Source organism: Coregonus lavaretus (assembly GCF_964263955.1).
Source record: "Coregonus lavaretus genome assembly, chromosome: 28".
In the NCBI taxonomy this organism is placed as follows: Eukaryota; Metazoa; Chordata; class Actinopteri; order Salmoniformes; family Salmonidae; genus Coregonus; species Coregonus lavaretus.
Window position 1 is genome coordinate 28,339,415 of NC_140015.1, and position 17,852 is coordinate 28,357,266.

At 39.4% G+C, this 17,852-nt stretch overlaps 2 protein-coding genes across 2 annotated transcripts; one reads left to right on the forward strand and one right to left on the reverse strand.

The window, feature by feature from the left end:
• Positions 1-611: 611 nt before the first annotated feature.
• Positions 612-2,476, forward strand: LOC311103211 (immunoglobulin superfamily member 6-like; the record flags this gene model as incomplete). Its single annotated transcript, XM_084144754.1, has 6 exons — positions 612-627; positions 866-1,207; positions 1,381-1,481; positions 1,638-1,688; positions 2,037-2,147; positions 2,392-2,476. Coding segments are annotated over 6 exons (672 nt in total), but the record flags the coding sequence as incomplete, so codon positions are not given.
• A 376-nt stretch (positions 2,477-2,852) lies between these two features.
• On the reverse strand, positions 2,853-17,759 carry LOC311103329 (transmembrane protein 180-like). Its single transcript, XM_084144880.1, has 8 exons — positions 17,200-17,759; positions 16,438-16,752; positions 16,009-16,305; positions 15,738-15,860; positions 15,374-15,528; positions 15,042-15,125; positions 14,177-14,320; positions 2,853-3,592 (listed from the first exon to the last, which is right to left on the reverse strand). Exons 1-8 carry the CDS (start codon positions 17,410-17,412, stop codon positions 3,451-3,453), a joined length of 1,473 nt encoding a protein of 490 aa, XP_084001006.1. The 5' UTR covers positions 17,413-17,759; the 3' UTR covers positions 2,853-3,450.
• Between the last annotated feature and the right edge of the window lie 93 nt (positions 17,760-17,852).

A 17,852-nucleotide genomic window follows, 5' to 3' on the forward strand; every position in this document is an offset into this window, starting at 1 on the left:
AAAGGGTGGCTACTTTAAAGAATCTAAAATATTACATATATTTTGATTTGTTTAACACTTTCTTGGTTACTACATGATTCCATATGTGTTATTTCATAGTTTTGATGTCTTCACTATTATTCTACAATGTAGAAAATAGTACAAATAAAGAAAAACCCTTGAATGAGTAGGTGTGTCCAAACTTGTGACTGGTACTGTATATAGTTTGGTTTAGTTGTATTCTCATTTATAATATCTCGGTTAGTTATTAGAACAATAATATACGCAATGTGACTGTCATGCCAGGGCCTTGAACTTGAAGAAAGGCGAACAGATTGATTCTCACAACATTTCTCTGATGCTGCAACATTACTATCAGAATACAGTTTGAGTGACAACTGTGCGACCGTGAGTAAAATAGTTTGGGATTACAACACCAAACACATAATGATGAGATACTTGGTAAACAGGTTGGAAAAGTAAGAGAAGTGAAAACATCCATCTTCCTGTTCTGTCTATTACACACTTAGTCATGAGATCATAGCGCGCGCACGCTCTACACACACCCAACTGGTGTCAACGTAATGTTTTCATCAGAACGGACTTATCAGTGTTCTCCTCTACCACGCTAATTCATCTCGACAGCCAGTAAGGACACCAACTTCACTAAATGTGAATGTTTTTTAAACCAGTAAAGCTAAGTTAAATGTCTCTTTATGTCAGTATAATTACTGTAACTTTTAATCAGTTTTAATCTGATATTTTCTCAAAGCACACAATGCTCCTCTTATTCCTTGGTGTAAACTATTTTGATTCCATATTAGTTATACTTATAACGATTGAAAGTACAACTTTATGATTGTACTTGTATCTCTTTTTCCTCCAGACATCATAGGGATCAAGACCGACTGCCACCCAGGGTTATCGTTACACCAGCCAGACGAGGTCATTTGGCAGATAGGGGGTCAGTCAGCCTCTCTCCCCTGTAACATCGCTTATGATACCAATATGGAAATTGACTTAATCTGGTTCGTCTTCAAGGAGGACGCTCACCACTCGGTCGATCTGATGGCCCAGCAACACAAATACAGCCTGGAGAGAAACGCCCTGAATATCAACTCACTCCAGGCCAATGACAGCGGGGTGTACTACTGTGCTGCCTTGTTTAAAAACGTGGTATGCAGCGGGGCACATGAGATAGGACAGGGCACCACGCTGGTGGTGAGAGGTAAGAGCATAGAATTAAATAGAACACGCATCATTTGAAATTATTACTCACCATTTGATGTATCTCTATGGGTAAGAGTGTTTGGGGTAGCAAGGGGGCCTTTTCAATTCTACTCAAGTTTTGCCTTTACAACCATATGAAAACCAAGTGACAGTTCTCCTGTGTGCTTTCAGAGAGGGGCATGCAGATGGCCTGGCATGTTTTGCTGTGGCTGCTGTTTGTCCTGTTGGGCCTGTACAGTCTGGCGGTACTGATTCTGATCATTTGTAAGAAGGAAAGATATTGTATTACACTAGATACATACATATAATGATCATTATGAATTGGATGTTGTTTGAGACGTAACAATGGATAAAATATATTGACCAATCATGCAACCACCATAATCATCTAGTCTACATTGGATTCTAACCCGCTCATTCTACACTAGACTGGGAAAGACATTGCCGTTTGCAGAGGCACACAGAAGAGTGACATCCAGGTGAAGTCTTCTCTTTTGTACTGCCTCACTGAAGTTGTTCATGATGTCTTAAAGAATACTTGATGCCACCACAATGTGCAATGTGTTCACAATATTTAGTTTCACAAAGTTGTGGAAAGCCCGATGTCTTAAACAAGGAACAGTTCTATTTCTAAGCCCTTGCAATCATGGTTTTGTAAGAGGGGGTATTCCTCTTCAGTAAATTCCTAGTATAATCCTCAGTCTCACAATATTGAGACTTCAATGTATGTTTACATTCCAGAAAGACAAGGAAATACAACACTTTTTTGTTGTTATTTACCACTGCGATGTAACCAATTTGTTTGCAGTTCGTTCTATCTCTTACAGAAGAATACAGTTCGAGCACAGTTTGGTGCTGTTGTGCAAGAGCTGTACGGCAAGAGGAACTTACAAAGTAACAAGAAGAACCCCAACCACAGTGGCCCTGCTCAAAACAAGGTACAGGATGGTCAGATTGCATTTTCCTAATATGGCTTATTGGCTTTCCTAATAAATAAGAGAGAGGCTGGGAAAGTGCTTAGATGTTGTGTTATGTTTATGTGTTATGACTCAGTTATATCAACCAGTTTTCAATTTACTAAATTATCATACCTTGTTCTTGAGCAAACTCTTCTCAAACAACACATCTAATCTACACCATGTTGACTCTACATCTGATAAACTCAACTGAATCGTCTTGCAGGTTGAAAGCCCCCACTCCAACCATCCAGAGGACATTTACCAAAACCAGTGACTCAACAAAAAGGAGAACAGCTATTGACAGCTACTTCCCTACACATCTTCAGGCGGGAGAGACTATAAGGACACTGCTGACCTGCAAAACGACTAACCAAAATCTAAAACTGACCCTTACCTTAACCAAACCCTTAACCCTGACCTAAATTTAACAAATTCGGAATATCGGTTTGCAGGTTAGGAGTGTCCGTATAGCCTTTTCCTCTTCAGGCAGCTTAAAATGGAAAACATGCTATATGGAGAGAGTAACAAGACAAAAATAATCCCAATTTGATTAACTTTAAATGAATCAGAAAGAAAAACGGAAATCCCTGTACTGAATCTGAAGTCCGCCTATTTGAATATCAGATTTTTTTGGTTCATGTTTCAGTTTAAAAAGTCAACGTAAATAACATGTGCAAGTTATTTGAATGAAGGCTTATTGTTTTTAATTAAAATGGAAACAGTGTAAAAAGACTTGTAGAAAACATTCCCCAACAAATTAATGCAAATAATTTGAATGAAAAGTAATAGCATATTTGATTGGTATTAACTATTTAGACAAAGGCACAACATCACAATGGTTCAGGTCCCATGATACCAGTATGTAGTATACACAATGTATACACTATGTCAAAGAAAATATCTGTTTTACATTCAATTTGTTTGGAGAACAAAGTCTGCAAACTAATAACCTATTTGAAAGTAATCTGATGCTACAATATATCCCTCAATAAACTTGGTTAAGTCATACAGTTTTCACAGTAACTAACATCATATTATTACATAGTGCATAGAGTAATAGCAGGCTCAGGTAGTGTGCTCCTGATACCAGAGTTAGGGTCAGTACCGTTCCCTTCATCACCACCAGACAAGTTCACCGACAAACATAATAAACACATACAGATGGAGAGTTTTCTTCTGCAGTACCCTCCTGCCATTACACCACCATGTTCCCTTTAGGAGTGCTGCAGCAGCCTGTCAAGTCTTAAAAGTCAGCATAGACAGAGAGATTAAGTTGAGTGACTCAGCCGTCGATATACTTGGTGTCCACGGTGTGACTGTTGCGTATTGAGAAGGGCCTCCAGGCGAAGACTTGCAGGGCGGCGACACACATGGGCACCACACACACCAGGTAGAACATGGTGGTGTGGAGGGCCTCCAAGTCACTGCAGGGGAGGAGTAGGACATTATTCAGACAGTACAGGATATGTTACAAGACATAGAGGAGCTACTGGAAATATGTTGTCATGAATTCAACCAGTATGTCTGTGTATCAAGACAATTTATAAAAAATTACATCTAATAATACTACGATAGAGACACATTAAAGTAGCGTATAATTAACTACCATGTCGTACATTGGTTCACTGACACAATTAATGTAACATGTCAATGCGGTTATTTCACCACTAGGGGAAGTAAGCAGTCATCTCAGTAAGCGTAACAGTAGAGTTCAAGATATAACCCCAGCAAGTTGTCAAACACTACAACTACGGATAACAATGTGTGACATCTGCACCTGAAATGAATCAAATGCTACTTTAATTCAGCAGGTGACTCGCTGGCAGTGAACCAATCCTAGATCATTCCTACTCCTACTCTCATTCCTACTCCTACAGCCCCAAAATACACAAGGCCGTAACAGTAAGACTGGTTTGGTCAGGCTAAAGTTAATTTGCATGCTGCTCCAAACATGGATTATTGCTAATAATGCAAAACACTGAACAGGATTTTAAATGGTCGTTCTTGATAATCTAAAGTGCCTTCCTCTCCTCACTTATCTGAAGACAGGTCAGATACAAGCAAAATGGATGTCTATAGGGACTTCACTTTCACCTGTTCAGTTCTCACCACAATAATACAATTAGTATGGTAGAATGAAACACCTATATACCTTAAATGTTTATGGATTGAGAACCAGTTGAAGGGTTAATACAGAGCAGAGACATTTATGTGTTTTTCATAACTCCCTGCAGCTGGTCTGGGTATGTCAATGACATGTGATGGAGATACAACTCCTCGTGGTGGCTGTGTGGAGATTGGAGTAACAATGGAACTAGTGTTATCATTTGTTTGTGCTTATGACCTGACACATGGCCACATGCACATAATCTCAAGGGCCAGGGAGGATGGTAAATGATAAATGCTTAAATGTATGTGGTTGAGAATGGGTTACGGATGACATGTTTAAACCATGTTTAAATATTAATTGATATGTTTTATAATGTGTTATGAAATAATAAAGGTAAAACAGAATGAACATGATTAATACTTTGTACTTCAGATATATGTCTGGATAGTGAATATAGTCAATACAGAGTGTGATTGTTCTTTAATGTACGTATGTACATAATTTTTTGAGTCACGCCACTAATAAGATACAGAGGCCCCATTTAGAGAAGCGCAAGTAGCCCCCGTGAGTAGCCAACATGTGATAATGAAAATATGTTATTCATTTACATAGAGAGGAGTAACTATGTATGTTGACTATGCATTTGTGTCTGTATAAAAGGAGAGCTCCGGTTCAGGGCAAGCAGTTGCTCCATGGAGCAAGCTCGGCTTTGTTATGCAAATAATAAAAGTCAAAAAAATGTATTCACATGCTCCAGTCTCTTGAGAAATATTTTTAAGTTGACTACTTTTGAGTCAAATATTTCTACGACATAATTGGCGAGCTTGCCAGGAGTTGACAACAGGGGCCAGAGATGGTGTACATCTGCAGTTATGAAATGGCTTGGACGGACCATACAAACAAAAGCGGCCGCTTTTAATAGGTAAGCCAAGTTCTTACTTATATAGTATAAAGTTTGTGTGGTTCGATCCGGGGCACGGCCTCAGCTGCAGAAAACCAAGTAGGTCTCTCCAAATTTAAGAACCAGAAAATTAGAGACTGGGAGCTTTTGAATTTAAGAATACATGTCGATGTCACTCAGTTGTTCGTCTGAACCGTCTGTTCAATTCATTTGATTCATCCTGCTGATCGCTTTGTCTGGGTCATTTCGGCACGGGCGGTTGTCCATCTGGTTGAGCGATCAGACAATAACATGTTAGAAAGTCCTGCGAATACCGCTATAAACGTGTCGAGGAAGTGTATCATTTATAGGCTGCTTAGGTAGGCAGAAATCCTGTGCAATACTGCTTATTTTCTGTGTCGAGGAAGTGTATCAGAAAAAAAAAGGGCAGAATTTACAGGTTGCTTAGGAAAGCGTAGTAGAAGTCCAGGTGTGTCGAGGAAGTGTATCACCTAGGGGGCTAAATAAATAAGAATCCTGTATAAAATCGTCTTTCTTGTGTCGGGGAAGTGAATCAGAAAGGGTTGATCAGGTAAAAAGATAGGTAATCCTCAGTAGGTGACATAAATTGGAGTTAACACCAGTCATCCTGAGTAGGTGAACGGGATAAACAGTCACTAAGGCTTCAAAATATAGAGAAAGTGTTAAATAGAGTAGGTCTGATCATGTGGATGAGTGGTTTGCTTGGGCTACTGTGAGTCATTAAACTGTCTGATTCATTTGGGTACAAGTGGCTGCTCATCTGTGTGAGTGAGAAATCCTGCAAGTAAATAGCCTTTCTGTAAGGAAAGGAAATATATTTGAGGTCGTTTGAAGCTTCTGTCTGATGGAGAAAGGGCGTGCCCAATCTCACATTAGGAAAGAGAAGAATAAATGGTGCGTGGATATTCATTGACCAACTGAGTGTATAAAATTCACGTTACCAGGAGGGGTAGAATAAATCCTGTTGGAGGAACAGGTCACGTGTACCGGTGTGATCATATGACGTCTATGCATTGTATTTTGATCAATCTTTTAGGGTATGTTTCTGACATTATATTTGGAAACTTTAGAGGTGATGTAGTATTATGATAAATTGACTACAGTAAAATAATAACTGGGATAGGGTTAACATTCCAAATTTGGGCTCTTTGGTAGAATAAAATATTCCTGTAGGTTATACAAATAGTAATTAAGCGCGTTTGAGAACAACATTGTATAAATATGGAATAAGAGTGGTATAATGGTGTAAATGAGTCGCACTCTAAAGTTTGAATGATGAGATATAGAGGTGTGTATGATAATTATATATATATACACGTTGGAATAATAAGCTTTTCTTGTAAATTATATCTTGGAGTTTCGTACAACAATGCCTGTCATGGAATTTTGTAAGATCAGTGAATAGTGACCAGCATATACGATTCTGGGAGGATTCTATGACTGGGGAAGGATTTGGGTAATTTGTTGTTCGTTCCGCTGAGACTAGATTGTGATTAATTGATTTGTGGCAATAAAGAATCATTAGAAACATGAATGGTTTGGTAGATGTGAATATATTAGAATATAATGAATTTTATGGGAGTGTAATTTATTACGAGGGATTGGATAACATTATAGGTGTTGACTTGCACGTAGACGTACGTGGGGATGGGAGAAAGTACATAGAGCATGTGGTGGAATTAAGCATTATAATAAACTATCTATTATTTCAGAAGCAGAGGTGATATAGTCAAGGAATTGTAGTATATTAGGGGAAAATATAATTCATTTGGTTAGGTCGTTAGATCTGTTTCCAAATCAATGAATGTGGGGTTTGACTTGTTGACTGCTAAGTTATTTACGTTGAGCGTGTGAGATCTGTGTCCTTCAAAGCTATTTTCTGATAAAGTGTGGTATGTGCCAGATACTAAAACGACTGACCATTATCATTGAAATAAAGGAGGATTAACTTGTCTTTTCAATAAAGCATAGATTCTGCATCGCTGATCAGAGTCTAGGTTTTCTAAGTATAGTTCAACTATGGTTGTGGGTTGTTTAGATTGACGGAGCAGTCAGGATAAGACTGGACGATTTAGCAGCCTGCGTCTTTTCAGACTGAAGGACTCACTTATTCAACGGGAAAGAGGGAGGAGTGTCTATAGTCTGATCAGAAAGGACAGTTACATACATTTGAATAGCGGACTGGCAATTGCGATAGTTATGGCCATAATTTGAATTGTTTAGGTAGACTGGAATGAAAGTAAGGTCTTTTAATAATATGAATATACATATATTAGTAGTTATTGTTGGGATGTGAATAGACTTTACTAATGCCATGAACTAGTTTCCAGGTAAAAGAGAGTCGTACTTGCTTGACTGTATCAAGCTGAAAGAGATATTTGAAGCAAGTTTGAATAGTTGGATGGAAAACATTTATTTGACAAATTCTAATTGTTATTACTTTATTCTATAGTTTGCGTGACACCAGTGATGTATGCGAATAGTTGGTGAATTCTAGAATTATAATTTATTTTCGTTATGTGAACCAGGGGATGCAAGGAGCTTTGGCTATTATGCTGAGGGAATAGCACCAATTTATAGTGGGTTCTAGATTTGTTGAATAAACAAACTTATATTTTAAACTAAAGTAATGCAATAGGCTACAATTATAACATTATCAGAAAAATGCACTATACGCTCATCTGTGGTCCTCTGTAGCTCAGTTGGTAGAGCACGGTGCTTGCAACGCCAGGGTTGCGTGTTCCATTCCCAAGGGGGGCTAGTATAAGTATAAAAATGTATGAGCTCACTAATTGTGGGTCGCTTGGGATAAGAGCATCAGCTAAATGACTAACATGTGAAAATGTTAACGGGTATGGAGAGAAGAGTGCGTGGTAGTAATTTTTTTGGACATTGAATAAGGTTTTGCTGATTAAACGAGTGACAATGGTGGAATATGTCTATAAATAAATTGGATCGTGATAAATGGATGATTTCAATATATGATGGTAAACTACAGCAAGTGTTTGGTGTTACTTGTAGCTTACTTAGAAAGGATAGTTGAATAGATCTCATTCATTCTGATAATGGCGGAGTGATGGTTTAATTGCGTGGCTATGATTTTAGTTGATTACAAGAGAAATAGGATATAGTTTACGACGCATGGAGAAGTGAATGTCTTATATGGTAATAGATAAACTGAACCAAACATGACGTTACTACGGCAATTTAGGATGGTTAATGTTGTTAAGTTCGTTTTTAAACCATATGATAGAGGTAAATGCAGAACGCTGTTTGAAAGTGTGTTTTATTAGGTCTGCTAGCAAAAATTGAAGAATTTCCATTTTTGTCTGCAGGTGTTAACCATTGGGGCTTGCTGAAACGTGAGAGCGCTATAAGGGACATTATGGGTTACATTAGGTGTACAAGGATCGCATTTTTTGTAGGAAGTCGTAGGAGGTTGAATATTATCGGCAGGAAATTGCTAGCTAGTTAGCGGTGAGAGCTAGTGCAGTTTTCGTTGGGTGACGTCACTTGCTCTATGAACTGGAAGTAGTTGCTTTGCGGGGGCCGCGGCTTTTGTGGAGCGACGGGTGGCGGTGCTTCGATGGTGAGTGTTGTCGATGTGTGCAGAGGGTCCCTGGTTCGAATCCAGTAAGGGACAGAAAGCAAATCTTTTACATTGATGCTATTGACGTGAATTACTGGTTTCATTGATAACATTATAGGAAATATGTTGTCCTACCAATCCATGTCGGATAGGATAACATATTAATTAAAATTGCATATCGGTGAATTTGATGTTTTATTGGTTTTTACTATAAATGTAAAATAATTTGTCATCTGTTGAGGTACCGTTATGAGGAAAATTAGCAGTAGAGTATGATAGATATTGTAGAGGGTTTAAAAAATAAGTAAGTTAATTGGGTGATGAGACAGGTTGACTTGATGTTGAATGGGATTGTTTAATATAAGTAATTATTTATATTTAGGAGAATGAGGATATGTTATTAGGTAGTATTGCTTTGTGGAGACGATTTACTAATGAAGAACATGTCTCGATAGTTGAATAAGGAACGATATTTGATCATTGATCATTTTATTATGACATTATATAGTTTGTTTAAACAGCGGTGAGTTATGACGATGGTTCATTACTTCAGATAACGATCATTTGTTTATGGTACATTGAACGATGGGAGGTAGTTGTTGCTGTTGACCTAATGGATTAAGTAGACATCTTTTTATGGGTTTTGGATTATGAAACAATAGGTTTATATTTTTAAAAACATCAATGCAACAGTTTGCGATGTTTAAATTACAAAAAATGGGTTATAGGTTTATAGTGGAAGGTGTAGTTAACTTAATAAAACGTGTTATTATCTAGTGTCTTCTAAGTGGGATAAAAAATTTTTTTTCCAGGATTGATGGGAGTCTCCTATAATATTATGTTAGGGGTAAAGTAGGACACGACGTATCAAACAATTTAAAATCGATGCTGGGGTTAACATATCTAGTCTTACTTAAGCGGTGTACGTGATTGTATTGGAGGGAAGACATTTAGAGGGAAGTTAGGAACAATAAAAGGGGTTACTGATATTTCCTAGGTTGTTGATAATGTAAACGATAATGCTTTATTTGATATGGGATCACAAGGAGCAGATGTAGGGGTTCAATAATCATGATGGGATTTAAAGAGGATATAATCATTGTAAACTCAGAGGAATTTTGAGTGGTTTTAATTTTTCAAAGGTTTGATATAATCTTTTTATGGAGTAGTTCTGAGGAGTGAGATTGATACGAATGATTGTTGATGAGATAGGACTGGGGATATATGTATGATGTTTTGTGTGTAATTACTATCTTTGGATTGTTGATTATATGTTAACGACATGTATACTTTCTCTTCCAGGAACATGGGGATTTCTTTATATCTCATTAGGATGTTAAAAAAGTCTGTAGGTTAGGGTGGAACTAGTTAGTAAAATTAAGTACTTTTATTTTTAGGTTGTCATTAGGGAGCTACCAAAATAAATAAGGCCTGGCCATTTTTTGTTTGTTTATTGTTTTACTATATGGTGTTCGAATAACCACAAACAAACTACTTAGTATGAAATGTTAGCTGTATAGGATTTTTATTTCTATTTTGGGTTTTTTGACGGGATGGAAGTGAAATATCTTAAAAGGGGCATACACATGTAATTGGGGTTTTATTTACTGAGGGATAAGTAAATGTGTGTGATTTATTTTGAAAAGCGCTGTACTAAGGACTTACTGTACACTCGGGATACAACATTTATGAAATGTCTTGATGGTTATTAATGAGTAGTATACTATTGGATGAAACAATTCATTGAATGATTTCAATGACCTCTGAAATCTGTCCTGTCTTTATAGTGTGACCTGATCATCCACACTGTAAATTCTAGAGGCATGCTGAATTAGGGGGTTAGATATAATAAGGATAATTGTGAAGAAGTTTATAATTTGGACAAATTCATATATATATATATATATATATATATATATATATATATATATATATATATATATTAGTCCAAACAGGACAAGGATGAAGTGAGAGAGTTAGTCCTGAAGGAGAGGTATTCCTTGAATAGTGTTATGGGATACAGTTAAGTAAAGATATGCTCAAGGGTTGTCATTTTAAGTTTAGTTATTATTTTTGGTTTAATAGGCAATATTGTTGTTCTTTTGTTTTTTTAACACATGAATCACGATGTGATGCATGTGTCCAAGGGGGGAAGTTGGGCTTACAGAGGTTTTAATGTTTTATAATGGTTTTGTGGGGAAATATGCAAGGTGTATTAAGGATATGAGCAGTAGTAATAATGTGTTATTGGTTAGGTTAAATCTTTTTTGTTTTTGTGATAGGAGGCATGAAATAAGTGGACTACAACAAGCTGGTAGCAGGTGTGCTTCATCATTTCAAGGCTTCTCTTGATGGATGAGAGGACATAAGAAGCATACTGTGTCTCACCTAACCTAACAATGTTCTTCAGATTTTCTTTTCATGGGTGAAGATAACTCTGCCCAACTGAGTAGGAGAATCTGAGTATTTTCTGTGCCCTGGAGACTATGTGATGGCAAAAGACTACAGAAGAAAGAGCTGGAAAGACCCTATGTGGAGGGGCCTGTACCAGGTGTTGTTGGCTACCTTAATGATGGTAAAAGTGGTGGAGACAGATACTTAGATCCATGTTTCCCACTATAGGAGTGTTCCAACCTCAGCCATTGGGTAGCATTGTTGTCTTTTGTGTGTGTCTGTGCTTGTGTCTTTGCAGCAGTAACTCCAAGCTTCCCTATGGGTAAGCTGATAGAAGGACACTCTTCGCAGACTGATGTCGATAGATTGAGAGGGACTCTGGCTGATCTGGAGACCCTAGTGATGGGGAAGGTTAACAGCTAATGTGACCATACATCGTCATCCAGGTTACACCAACGGCGGTACGGATAGAGGGGAGCGTGATCGGGTATCATCTAAACCATTGTACCAGAGTGAGGGAACTGATGACTAGGAGACCACCGAGACTTCCAAGACCTTCCAGACCGCCGAGAGATTCCAGACCACCGAGAGATTCCAGACATTCAAGATGTTATTACGGATGGTGTCATAATGCATAGTAGAAATAATTCGGTCCAGAGCGGTGTGAACCTCAATAAAAACAAAAAACCCTCTACCCGGCTGAAGAGGAACAACAAAGGCGGTGAAGACGCTCCTGTCCGACACCACCTCTGCCAGGAGACCTGAATCCAGCATCAAATCAAAGCAATCAATTGCCTTCTCTTTTGTGCCTTTTCTCTCAAGAATGTGACAGGAGTCCATGTGGAGTGAGCAGGAGGAGAGAGGTCTATGCAAATGCAACGTTCTTCGTAGTTTGGGTATACTGGTTTGCAAATGGACAAAACAGAATGATGGTGGAGGTGGGGCGGCTCAGGTGTGACATTGGAATTGGGACATGGGCAATCCAAGATGAACTATGAAGCTATCTGAAGAACATAATGAAGACGCCAGAAGATTGAGTGCCGGTAGAGTAAGGGAGTATGTTGATTAAGGAGGTATTATACACTGCTAAATTTATAGTAATTTAGACTAGGAATGCATTAAGATAATGATCTGTTGTAATTCTCGTTATGAGGAAGTTAATGCTAGAATTATGATAGTATAAATATACATTCTGCCAGTGTCAATATGTGCCAAGGTGAGAGATTTAACTTTGAATGATGGAACCAAAGTGAATAACTAAGAATTGTCATTCTAAATTTGTTTTGGGTAATTAATCTGATAATGACTATGAATTATAAGGTGACTGATTGATTTGAATAAGTTATTAATGTTAATAACTAATGATGTTGACATTGCAATTAATTGATTAGATATTGATATTGATTCTTTTGATTGTTATAATAATTGTGATATGGGTAAAAAAGGTTATGTAAGCTAAAGATGTTGACACTATTCTTAACATGTCCTAGATGTTATGGTTAAAACAAAGTTGCATTTATTTCTTATATATTTTGATGTGTTAGGATACTACCACGTATATTGGAAATGCTACAACAAAACAAAAAGGGGAGCAATGGTTACAAAGCTCAATAGAACAATTTGGAGGTTAATTTAGAGGAAAACCTTCCAGACTCGTAACCAATACCTGACTGGGCTCTGGGTCCTCATCAGGATGGGTCAGACAATGAGGAAGATACATTGGTCTGAATATATATTCTTATAAACATGTAACCACAGATGGCAAGGCTAAGAATAAGTATATGCACATGCTTACACTCATTTTATGTTAACTTTTGTTTTATTGGTTGGGACTTATAGAGTCCCAACAGGGGGGAATATATGGTAGAATGAAACACCTATATACCTTAAATGTTTATGGATTGAGAACCAGTTGAAGGGTTAATACAGAGCAGAGACATTTATGTGTTTTTCATAACTCCCTGCAGCTGGTCTGGGTATGTCAATGACGTGATGGAGATACAACTCCTCATGGTGGCTGTGTGAAGATTAGAGTAACAATGGAACTAGTGTTATCATTTGTTCGTGCTTATGACCTGACACATAGCCACATGCACATAATCTCAAGGGCCAGGGAGGATGGTAAATGATAAATGCTTAAATGTATGTGGTTGAGAATGGGTTACGGATGACATGTTTAAACCATGTTTAAGTATTAATTGATATGTTTTATAATGTGTTATGAAATGATAAAGGTAAAACAGAATGAACATGATTAATACTTTGTACTTCAGATATATGTCTGGATAGTGAATATAGTCAATACAGAGTGTGATTGTTCTTTAATGTACGTATGTACATAATTCAGTCACGCCACTAATAAGATACAGTGGCCCCATTTAGAGAAGCGCAAGTAGCCCCCGTGAGTAGCCAACATGTGATAATGAAAATATGTTATTCATTTACATAGAGAGAAGTAACTATGTATGTTGACTATGCATTTGTGTCTGTATAAAAGGAGAGCTCCGGTTCAGGGCAAGCAGTTGCTCCATGGAGCAAGCTCGGCTTTGTTATGCAAATAATAAAAGTCTAATTTTTTTATTCACAAGCTCCAGTCTCTTGAGAAATATTTTTAAGTTGACTACTTTTGAGTCAAATATTTCTACGACATTAGCAAAAAGGAGATAAGGAGAGGCCATTTTAGACTATTGAGATGCAGCCCTTACCTGGGGTTTGCATTCCTCCCAGCAGCCCTTATCTGAGGTTTGCATCCCTCCCAGCAGCCCTTACCTGGGGTTTGCATCCCTCCCAGCAGCCCTTATCTGGGTTTTGCATCCATCCCAGCAGCCCTTACCTGGGGTTTGCATCTGTCCCAGCAGCCCTTACCTGGGTTTTGCATCCCTCCCAGCAGCCCTTACCTGGGGTTTGCAACCCTCCCAGCAGCCCTTACCTGGGGTTTGCATCCCTCCCAGCAGCCCTTTCCTGGGGTTTGCAACCCTCCCAGCAGCCCTTACCTGGGGTTTGCATCCCTCCCAGCGTCCTTGAGGTTCTCGTAGCCAAACTGGTTTAGGATGGAGACCACCAGCATAGGAGCCAGAGACTGGGCTGGTTTAGTGAACAGAGCATTGGTCCCAAACACCATGGAGGAGAGGGGGGAGCTGTAGAGGACACAGAGGGAAAGGACACAACAAGGCTTTAATACTTGATCCACTTACATTGATGTCATAAGGAGGATATAACAATGACAATACTAATCATGGATTAGAATGATTGGATTTATATTTTCCATCAAGGGCTCAAGGCATTTTTAGTCATACCCTTGCTAGTGTTTACATCCATCACTGTGTTTACGTGACTTAGAGATGCACATTCATTGTAACATTTTACAATTGAAGTCCAAATAGCATACCTCTTCCACACTTACTTTGGTGGGTTAATATCAATACATACTTAATGTGCCCTACAAAGTACATACAGCCTCAGTTACTTTTGTAATGTTAGGTAGGTGCCCTTACAAGGGAGGCTGTTAGGTACTGTAGCACTGCCTATGAAGCTCAGTGTTAGCCTACAGAACATTTTACATTTACATTTTAGTCATTTAGCAGACGCTCTTATCCAGAGTGACTTACAGGAGCAATTAGGGTTAAGTGCCTTGCTCAAGGGCCCATCGACAGATTTTTCACCTAGTCGGCTCGGGGATTAGAACCAGCGACCTTTCGGTTACTGGCACAACGCTCTTAACCACTAAGCTACCTGCCGACACCCCTGAGGGAGTAGTGTTCTATTACTGTCTGTCTATAATGGATGGCTGGGCGGGTGGAGTTCACTGTGTGCTGATGTGGCACTATTATAACTGTGACACAGCAGACCTGGGTTTACCTGCGCTTGTGTCTCTGAAGGTCTGAGTCGATAATGTCAGCCAGAGGCAGGTTAAACAGACTGAAGGCTGCCTGGACAAGGACCCTTAATGGCGACAAAGATATTTTTGTAATTAATTTTTTTTTACAATTAAAGTGTTTGTGTGATAAAGCAAACAGTTGTAAAATGGCGCTGTTGTATATCCAACTCATGGAGCAAATCATGTTACTGAATTACATAACTGACACTGATATATGTGGACAATCACTGTCATTAATGACAGTGACTACAATAACATATAAATAGATGATATAATAACATTACAATGACAATTCGATAACATAACTTCTTACATGTTAGCGGTCAGGAAGAATGCCAGAATGTAGTAGTGATGTGGCCCCAGCACCAGCATGACGGCAGCCATGCCAGCCTCTACGTAGAAGGTGAGCAGGATGATCTTGTAGTAGCCCAGGCCGTGGAGCAGGCTCTGACTGCTCAGCACCACCAACTGAGAGAGACACACCACAGAGATGACAGTAAGGTACAGTACAGTAAGTAACACCATGGGAATAAATCAACAAGGCAATGCTAGAAAATAGGTGGTCTAATGTGTGGTCAGCACTTGGCAAGGCACTCCATGCAATACACTGGTGGTGCTGAGTGAGGTTAGTGACTCCCTCCACTCAGTATAAAGGGTTTTGAGCTGCGGTATGTTACCTGAGGACAGATAAAGCCAGCTCCATACATGAAGCTCTTGGCCAGTGATGGCAGCACGTTGGGGGGTATCAGATGCTCGGCGAAGATCATAGTGAAGTTATTATAGAATGCCACCATGAAGACCTGGAAAAAGTGCAATGGATAGGAAATATAAATGTAATGGTCAGATGTGGTACACACTCATATATCCCCATTAACAGAACAAACCAAGTGATATGTGCCCACATTCTGTGGCCCCATTGAGCGGCTTTATCCCAGTCTTTTTTCTGACCTGGAAGAAGTTCATGAGCACAAAGAGCTGGAAGTCCCTATTGGTAATGATCTGCAAGGTCATAGAGGTCACCAAGGAGAAGGAGAGAGTTGACTGGCCAGAACCCTGGTCGTTTGACCCCGGTGCTGACTCTTTGGTGTCGAAGCGGCTCTCACTGTGTAGGCCTGTGTAGATCATGCAGCCACAGGCCAGAACAGCCACCAGGACAGTGAAGCCCTGGAAGGATGGGAAGTCATCCATGTTCTGGGAGAGGAGGCCGCAGAATAGAACACTGGAGGAACCTATAAGGGACGCCACCTGGGGAGAGGAGGGGGAAGAGGAGATAAACGTGAGAACACTTTACTGACTTCAGACAACAAAATAAATACCTTATACAGCTAAAATGAAACTTGTAAAAGAAACACTTCACAAAACACCTCCCTTTTCTACCTGGTTGTACTTGATGAGTCTCAGTCTGCTCTGGTGGTGGCCTGATATCTCTGCAAAGAGGGCGCACTGTGCCAGCAACACAAACGTCAGCATCCCATCGAACGCACACAACGCCACCATTAGGTGGACGCCGCTCATCCAGTCGCCGGGGGCGTACTCTCGCCATGGGAACCAGGCGAGCAGGAAGGCGAGTGCGTAGAAGGGAGCACCATACAAGATGGAGAGACGACGTTGAGAGCAGCATGGTACGCGGGAGTTATCCTGCAGGTAGCCGAACAGAGGGTCGTTCACTGCGTTCCACACCATGTACACCACCTGTCAGGATGAAGAGATGACAAAGAAGGATGACATAATAATTGTCTTGTTTGCATAGAAATGTGTATCTCGAAGTTGCTAATATTGCACAATTGCCCAAATTACATGTCTAAGGACTGTATATGCTGTCATGTGTGGTTCGTTCCACTTAATAAAAGTGTGAGCAAGCTGCATGGCCAAGAATACCATTGTGCATACTTTCCTCACTACCATTGAGCATTGACATATCAAGCCAGTTATTCCCATTTTGAATTGACATACTATTATTGGGCAGTGTACAATGTAGGCCTACTATTATGCAAGTACATAATAGTCATAGGGCCCTACGGCTACAGTTGCTGTTTAATAAATAATAATTTGGTTCAGTTACTGGCCCAACGCTCTAACCACTAGGCTACCTAATGCCCATAAAGTTTACAGTATCTGTTACTGTAGTACAGTACTCACTTGTGACTGATGGAAAGCTCCCTCTGATATGTTGTACTTGTTGAGGAACAGCTTGACATAGTAGAAGCTAAATATACTGTTCATCATGCCTGCTCCCAGGGTGGTCATGGAGTAAGCCACTGCGGGAGGGTGAGCCCCCAGACTCGCCAGGTGCCCCAGGATGTTAAGGCCGCCGAAGGTGCGAACACTTGCGGCTGGTTTCTCCACGGTCATGCCTGGTGGTGGTTTAATTTCTCCAGGCTACTCACTTTGATCTCATTTAATTACCACATATTTGCAAAGTGAGTCGAGTGTCATTTGAGTGAAAAATCTATATGACTACACAGCAGGTGAGTTAAAGAAACTGAGTTTACAGCTATTCATATTCCATGGCAAAAGTACTGGAGTCGCGTGCAGGATTTCTACTATTTCGGCTTGGTCAGCAAACAGACTTTACAAATTAAGATAACATCACTGATGAATACACAATTAGAAATATGTGTTAATATAAAATAACAAATTATATGCTCCTCTCCTCGCTTGCAGATATCAAACCTGTTTCTGTAAATGCGGAAATGGGCGGGGCAATAACCCATGTGACCGAACCATAGCAAACAAACATTGGACAAAAAGGTGCTCTGGTCCAACCTACTTTCTAATTATTGGTTAATGAA